The 8,267-nt window shown below is 49.8% G+C and overlaps 2 protein-coding genes across 2 annotated transcripts in view; one reads left to right on the forward strand and one right to left on the reverse strand.

Annotated features, from left to right (window-relative positions):
- KANSL1L (KAT8 regulatory NSL complex subunit 1 like) overlaps positions 1-2,205 on the forward strand; it is a 49,572-nt gene extending 47,367 nt beyond the window's left edge. The window contains 2 exon segments of the mRNA XM_088523697.1: positions 2-182; positions 772-2,205. Of these exon segments, the coding sequence (XP_088379823.1) occupies positions 2-182; positions 772-1,020 (430 nt within the window). The 3' untranslated portion in view covers positions 1,021-2,205.
- Positions 2,206-6,081: 3,876 nt separating this feature from the next.
- On the reverse strand, positions 6,082-7,918 carry RPE (ribulose-5-phosphate-3-epimerase). The gene is made up of 6 exons (XM_088523700.1): positions 7,783-7,918; positions 7,623-7,702; positions 7,416-7,555; positions 7,127-7,261; positions 6,893-6,979; positions 6,082-6,447 (listed from the first exon to the last, which is right to left on the reverse strand). The coding sequence occupies exons 1-6, from the start codon at positions 7,902-7,904 to the stop codon at positions 6,325-6,327; spliced, it is 687 nt and encodes a 228-aa protein (XP_088379826.1). The 5' UTR covers positions 7,905-7,918; the 3' UTR covers positions 6,082-6,324.
- Positions 7,919-8,267: the final 349 nt, after the last annotated feature.

Here is an 8,267-nt window from a genome sequence, read left to right on the forward strand (position 1 = left end):
GGTCTTACAGCAAAAGCGCTGACGGGCGACACAGCCACGACGCAGTGCAGAGGGATGCGCAGGGCAGCGCCTGCGCCGCCCTGCCCTGCGCTGCTGACCCTGCTGCTGAGCCAGCGCACGAGGCCCACGGGCCTCTTTGTTCAGGGATCGCACAACACTGCCGGGGGAGCCAGGAAGCAAAGGTAGGTGCTTGCAGTAGCTTCCAGGTATGGGCAGGAGTCAGAGACCACTAACTCATAACCTACAGCAAAGTCTGTGCATGTATCAGAGCCCAGCCTGTTGCCCTCGTTTATGTGGACTGAGCAGCGCACACGTGTTCACAATCAGGTGCCGGTGCCTTACGAATGAAGTCCAAGAACTTATATTGCCCAGTTAGCATGGCACGTGCTTCAGGGGTGAGCATGGAAGGCCTATATTCAGGGTTACCATGTCTTTTCTCAGGGGTGTTCACAGGGGATCCAGGGAGTCTTAATTGTTGCAGGAACACGTGCCCTCATGGTCTGGCCCCACAGACGCGAAAGCACTGCCCCTTCCTGTACTGCTCTGCTCAGCTGCAGCTCTGCTAGCAGCTTGACACCGTCTGAAGCCGGTGTGCAGTCCTTCTCTGAAGAGCCCTCAGACATTGTGAGGAATGATACCCATTTGTTATTTGGTAGCAGATCATTCTGCATGTGGCTCATCAGTTAAGACTCCCTGACTACAACTGACATCCCTTTCTCCCCTCCCCTTTCTCTTTTTCAACCTCCACCCTTACCCTCTGATTCCCTTCAGTCTGGGCTGTGGGAACCTCGAGTTTTTCCACTAAAAGATGAAGAGGTAGAAGCTTTACTGTGCCAAGAGCAAGTAACGAATCAGACTGAAATGTCAAGTGCAGCTTTCCCCAGCGACTCTCCCTGTACTTCTTGTACACCCACGGCTTTGCCAGACAAGGGCCATCTACCAAAAAAACAATCTACAGAAGAGCCAGAAGACTGCGAAAACGTTTGCCTGGGAATCAGCAACACAAGAAAACAAAGGTGACAGGGAATAATGTGGTTCATTAAGAAAGCCAATTAAGGTGGCGAAAAGTGTAAGGTAAAATCTCTATTGTTCGCACAAGATATGACAGCACAATTCAAAACCTGTATGTTAGCCACACATAATGTATTTTCTTTCTTGCTTTGTAACAGGCAGGATAAATCCAAAGACAACACTTTCTTCTTCCTGAACCCCAAGAGAAAGTAATTATTTCAAGCTGGAAGTCTAATACTCCCAGTGTCGGGAGTGGGCGCACATAAATTGCTGGCACCATTCACTGCTTTCTGTTGTCATATTGCCACATTTGTTAATAATCATCCTTTTTTTTGTTGTTTTGCTTGTTTTCAAATGCTTTTCTGGTTCTAGTGGATTCTGGTACAACAGCATATGCTGTCCACCTAAAAAATCTTCAACTGAACACAGAAAAACGATGTGAAAAAATAGCAAGAAGGGACAATTTCCTGATTATTTTCTTGTGTGGCATAAACTTGTGGCAAAAATCTGCCTCTCTAAATGCGTGTGTGTAACCCATGCATCCTGTAGGGACAGGTGAGAACCATAGGCTTGAAAGCAGGAGTTCTGGAGCCTTGCATCTAGCTTAAAATGTTACTCAGCTCTCAGTAGTGCCAGGGCATGTTTCATATAGATGTCCTCAAGCAATAAGATAGACATAGTCCACTGTATTTCAATAGTTGATATATCTGCTACTCCACAAGTAGTGTTTCTGTTTGTCATGTGGGTATAGAGAACCAGAAGGAAGGAGCAGTGAAGGCAAATCAGTGATGTGGCTCTTTCCGAACACTGTTGTTGGGTCATCTTGCTTCCTTACACCTTCAGGCGCAAATGAGACTCACAGCAGTTTGCTTTAATATTGTAAAGACACAGAGTCTTGTTCACATTTCTGTACAGTGCCTTCTAAGAGTCTCGTGAGTAAGCCAACATTTGGTGACTAGCTGAAAAAGGAGAAGATTCTTGATGCCTAGAAGACCAATAAAGAAACAAAACCCAAAGCTTTCTATTGTGAGTGGAGATCACACTTCTAATTTCCCAGCCAGTTCACAGTGAACAAAAGCAAGTTGTTTAAACTTGCATCTAAATAGCCTCATTTGGAATGTCTCTGCAATCGCAAGAGGTGCTAACAAAGATGAAGCATCAATGTAAGGATAATGAGTCAGGTTTTTCTGTGGAGGACAGTTGAAGGCAATTTTATAGGAGTCTCTGTTTTTGTGCAAAATTTTCTTCCACTTGAAATATGTGGAAGTGAACGGCACTGGACAGATGACCCAATTTTAGTGTCAATTCCTTCCCTTCTCCACCCCCCCTTTGTCAAAAATGACAGGAAATACACACTGGACATCTGAAAACCGTTCAGTAAAGTTTCAACACTACAACCTATTGCTACATTGTAGTTTATTGCACATTCTGATTATTTTTTTAAACACTTTTTTTTAACACTGGTTTGTCTTAAACTTGAATCTTGCCTCAATGTCTGATACAATAATCTTTGATGCAAGGTTGTTTTTTTAATTAAAAGTTATTTCTATACCTGGTGTACACAGTCTCAATGCGACAGCCTTTTGCAAGAGGTGCAGGAAGAACAGCGATGCTTCTCGTGGCGCAGAGGTCTGGGCTCTGCAACCTGCCAGGGCAGTGGTGCCAGGCAGGCTCTGAGGCTAACGCTTCCCGCAGCCCCAGCTGAGCTCACCGGTGAGTCTTCCATTTCTGGCTGCTGCTGCTGGAGCCGAGTGCCTGGGATGCTCCGCAGGGCGCCCGTACCTGTGTGCACGCACTGGGGAGTCTCGTGGAGCCGCTGCGACGCTTTGCTCCGAGGTCAGGGATTTCTGCTCTGCCTCATCCCTGGGGCAGTGCGAGATGTTTCTGCAATTTAGAGCTGGAACAAAGCAGAGCAGCCAGCTGGATGCCGAAGTTGTTGACTTGAAGGCGTAAGCAGGAAACGGAAATGCAGTCCAGTCTTTTATATCAAGAGGTGAGTGTCTAGCTGGGGAAAAACAAAAATGTTAAAATGAGGCAACAAGAAAATTGAGAAAGGAGAAGGACCATGTTTGGTCAGGGTAGTGAGCTGCCCTGTGTTCACTTTGGGTCCATCTCAGGGCTAAAGCAGCTGCTTGTCACCTTGCCAGCTGTAGGGCCACTGGCTTCCTGGCACAAGCGAGGAAGTCTCCCTGTCCTGGCTCTCAGTGCTTTGGCTTAGCCCTTGTGTCAAACAGGTAGTGCCTCATGCCACAGCGATTAAAAGCTTGGCAAAGACAGATGGGAATCCAGCAAAAACAAGAAAAAAACTCCGTAAACTGGACTAATTTAAAAATACTTATTTGGTCGCATCCACCCCCCCACACCCTGCCACCATCAGAAATCTTTTCTGTAGCGTTTGCCTCCTGGCTGGCTTTGCAGCAGCAGACGGTGACGGCCGCCCCAGGATGAGCTGCTTGTAAGAGCACCCCCGCCCCGTGGCGCCCAGCCGAGCCTCCGCCTTGGAGCTGCGCCACGTTCCCGCTGTGTGGGTCGCTGCCGGCAGGTGAGAGGCGCGCGTCAGCGGGGAGGTGAGGCTCAGGGTGACGGGGACGGGGCCTCCTGCCTCCCGCAGCCTCCATCTCGCAGGGGCAGCCCTGGGATGCGCCACAGGTAACGCAGCCAGTGGAGAGGCTTTCTGGCAGCTCCTGGCCGCGCTGCTCACCCAGCACGGCTGCCTTGCTGTGCGGCTGCCGGAGGGACAGGGCTTCTCGCATCATTCCACTGCTGGCACAGGTTTGGCAAACCTGCCTAGCAGAAGTTGGGCATGGGACTGTCCTCTTCCTTTGATCTCTTGTCCCCATGCTGGGTGGTAGCGCGTGAACCCACAGCTGGGCTCGGCGAGGAGCTGGGCTCCCACGTTCACTTGGTGGCTCGTGTGAATCCTGGGGAAGCTGGTGGTGGGAACATGTTGAGAACTCCAAGCTAGGCTCGTTCTTGAGACATAAAATGTGCAAAAATCCCCTGCCTATTTCTCCTTTCCAAAATTTTAAACAACAACAAAGCTGTTTGTTAGATGCTAAGCTGTAAAAATATCTGTTAGTGCTGCTTGCAGTGTTGTGACCAAAGAGTGTAAGGCTGGCTGTGAAATTACACGGCATGAAACTTGGGTGATGCAGCCCATAGAGGAAGCTACTTCCCTTGTGCTTGGTTTACCACTTAACTTTCAATTGAGAATTGAAATTTTTGTTCTACTCCCTGCAGCTATGAGGGTTTAAACACTTGTTTCATCTCCATATGCAGGAGGCTGCATGGGATGTAAGTACAGGTGCAGAATTCTGTATGCCTCTGTATTTAGCTTCTATCTCCCACAATGCTCCTAACCTAAGAGTAATCATCAGAAGTGCAGGCTACAAACTACCCACTTAAAAGCAATGGCAAAGAAGTGAGCAAACCCTTTGGGAGAAAACAGGCTTGATTCTGAGGAACTCCGTGGTTCCTTGCTCAGAAAAAAGCACAGCACACGCAGGTAACTGGCACTTCTTCGTCACCCCCCTCGCCGCCCCCCCCCCCCCGCTCCAAATTAATAATAAAAAAAAAAATAGTTGAGGTCAGCTGCAGGAGGCAGGAATACTGCCACTGTTATGGTTTTCAGTGACATGAAAAGCCACATTTCTGAGTTAGAAGCCACCTTTCCTATAGCTGTGTTTTGTGACTGCTTATTCTGCATTTTAATTACAGGAGACTGGACTGCTTTTATATACAGAGCATGCTAGTCTCTAAACAGCTTGTTCCAGAATGAGGAAGAGCTGTTCTAATGCATCTGAAAGCTTTGTGACCCTCTCCTAGCCAAGCTTGTTTCTCCCCACAGCCGCCTTCTGAAAGGTGCCATCCAGGTGGTAGGCCCAGGTCACACCATTTTTCTTTTGCTACTTCTCAAGTCGGGGGCGAAAGTGGAAATAGGAAGCGAAGACATTTGTTCATCTAAACCACAATTAACCACAGGCAAAAAGTCACTTAGCCATTTCAGAGAGGTTCACCTAGGCTGTCTGTTGCTAGGAGCCCTCGCAGTTCCTGAGCACATTAGCAGGGGGTGCACCCACCAGCACCACCTCAGCGCGTGGTAGGGCACAAGCTGCTTTGTTGTAGGGGCAACAGAACCATTTGGGGGCCTTACTGAGCAGCAGATCATTTGCAACCCTTTTATAATTACAACTTGCACAAAAAAAAAAAAAAAAAAGATACCAAGCAGAATGCTATAAAATATTAAAGGAGTCAGCAATGCTAAGTAGGGCCACAGGAAGCGGGTCTAGCTAAAATAACACCACTGAGGTTGTCATCTGGTGGGTTTTAATTCTGCCCCCTTTAACTGACCTGAATAGCAACAGAGTTCTGGCAAACCGGAGGTAGGAAAACCTAAAATTAAACTTCTTTACAGTTGACTCCACACAGGGCCATGACATATTTCAACCTGCACACATTGCAACCACCTGCATTAGCGATGACATTCCAGTCTGCCCCTCTTGAGCACTGACTCTAAGATGGAGTACACTGTGGGCAAAGATCCACCACATCAGCTGCCTGTAGGCTTTTAGAGCAAGAGTCTCCTGCTGGTGGAATCCCATCGCTCCCAGGCTTTCAGACGGCACTGTCTCAAGGGGCTACTCGTAGAGAATGAGAAACCACTTCCCAGTCTGTGACCTGGCTGAAGGTATAAGCTGAGCTGTGAGACTGAATGCAGGTCAAGTATTGAACAGCCTGCGGTTTGTGCAGTAAAAACAAAGGGAAATATTTCTGTCATGGGTGAGGCTTTTTACTCCCATCAAGCCACACTTCTCCTAAACCCACTACCAAAGCAACTAATTTTTAAACATCAGCTAGAAGAGACTTACCACACCGAGAGAAGTGTTTAATTCAGCCATTGGAAAAGTTCGGTAGGAATGCACAGATCAAATGACAAAATACAGACAGCAGAAGGCAGTTGCATTAGAGTCTTCCACAAGAAATTGCATCTTGCGATGCTACACTCTTCTAGCAAGCAAAAACTGACGGAACTTTAGTTCATCCCAGTCAGCATTACAGGTTGTACTACAAAATTAGCCTCCACAGAATCAAGAGACAGGTTCAAACCATTGCATTTCCAACCCTGAAAAAACAGCCGCAATGTTGTTTTTTTTTTTTTTTTTTTAAGCTGCTGCTTTCTCCATTGCAGCGAAGGAATGATTCTTCTGTTCAGCAGCAGCAAGTTTCCACAATTAATGCCATCCAGCCCTCCCTTATGCTCGAGAAACCTGGGCTTGCCAGCGCGCAGAGCCTTGACAGCTGCTTGAGCAGGTCTCATCGGTCCAGGCACCGCTTCTGAGCAGCCTCTGAGCACACGTTTCTGAGGAGGTTGATCACGGACCTGGGGTCTGCACTCTTCATAATGGCGCTGCCAGAGACGATCATGTTTGCACCCGCCTGGAGGATATCAAACAACCCACTCAGTAACATGCAACAGATGCATTTCGTAAAGCGCGTCTCACTGTAAAATCGGGGCAAACGCCAAACTCGCACAGCTTTTAGGGCACAGGTATCATGCCTCTAACTACAACAGCAAATCAATTTTTGGAAGAAGACTGCTCATCCCAAATAGGTTTTCTTGAATTCTTAATTGTTCCTATTTAAAGTACAAACTAGAACCTGGGCATACAGGAAACAACCCCTCCATCTTGGGGGAGGGTGCAGTGGCTACAAACCAGTCACAAGATTATACCTTAGATCTGAAGTGGATTTTGATACTAAATCTGCTTTACTGCTCCTTTTAAAAATAGAGTGTAAAAAAAACCTTCAAAAAAATTTTTGTTCTGCGAGAAGACTGCACCTTTTAAACCAGTTTGCAAGCGCTATTCTTTCAGCCTCTTACCTCTGCACATTTATGGATGGTGTCAGGCCCCACTCCACCATCCACTTCGATATCCAGCGAGGGAAACTGGGTCCTCAGCCACTGAACCTACAAAACAGCAAAATGAAGTTTAGCACCAGGAGCTGAGTGGCTATTACAACATGCAGCTTCTTAAAGCGAAGTGAGGCTTTGCTCACCACTACACTCCTTCTTAATTTCAAGTTCAGTAGATAACGGCAGAGGAGATGTGTTTACCTTTGGCATCATTTCTTCCATAAATTTCTGCCCTCCAAATCCAGGTTCTACTGTCATCACCAAAGCCATGTCAATCTGATTGGCCCAGGGAGCCAACTGTTCAACTGTAGTCGCAGGTTTTATCGCCAACCCCACCTACGGATGAGGCACGACAGATCCAGGTGTAGCTTTGTAAAAGAGCTAACACCTAGGAACCAAAGCAGAATCTGTAAGCGTGACTGCAGCGAGGGCCCCTTTAAAGGCCGGGTGTGGATTTCTGACTGAGGTGCGTGCCAGGCGCCCACCTCACCTTCATGCCGTTCTCGCGGATGTCTTTGATGAGCGCACCCGGGTTGTCGGTGGCCTCCAGGTGGAAGGTGTACTGGTTGGCACCCGCCACAGCCATGGGCTGCACCCACTGCTCGGGCCTGGCCACCATCATGTGCATGTCTGCAGGGGCGGCAGCGTGAGCGGCGCCGCGGCGCCGCGCTCCGCCCGCGCCCGCCCGCCGCCTTACCGAAGAAGGGCTCCTGGCCCAGCTGCCTGCGCAGGCTCTCCACGACGGGGTGGCCGAACGTGATGTTGGGCACGAAGTGGCTGCGGGGCGCGGGAGAGGCGCGCGTTACGCGGCGGCCCGGCCCGCGCCCGCCGCCGCCCGCCGCCGCCGCGGCCGTTACCCGTCCATCACGTCCAGGTGCAGGTAGTCGGCGCCGCAGTCCAGCAGGCGGCCGCACTCGGCGCCCAGCGCCGCCAGGTCGCTGTTGAGGATGGACGGCCCGATCCGGCACCCCGACGCCATGGCCGCCGCCCGCCGCCGCCGCGCGCATGCGCCGCCCGCGGGCCCGCCCCCCGCGGCCGTTGGGGCAGCCGTTGGGGCGGCCGTTAGGGCGGCGCGCGGCCGCCCCACCCCAGCACTCAGGAAGCAGCAACGATTTTTCCGTGTTTTATCACAGCAGACAGACAGACACCAGCTTGGGAACAGGGATACAGCACAGAGCCTACGGCTACAGGACGTGTGCGCGCCGCGCTAGGACAGTGTAAGCGCCACCACAACGGCAATGAAACACACGGGAACACAGCCTGCCCGGCTGCTGCATCTCTTAACAAGCGTTAACAAAATTAAAGGCATCCACTGGGCCACCTGAATAATAAAGCTAAAGTA

This window comes from Tinamus guttatus, unplaced genomic scaffold, assembly GCF_059628265.1.
Source record: "Tinamus guttatus ecotype Peru unplaced genomic scaffold, ASM5962826v1 Tinamus_guttatus_pri_ptg000197l, whole genome shotgun sequence".
Lineage (NCBI taxonomy): Eukaryota > Metazoa > Chordata > Aves > Tinamiformes > Tinamidae > Tinamus > Tinamus guttatus.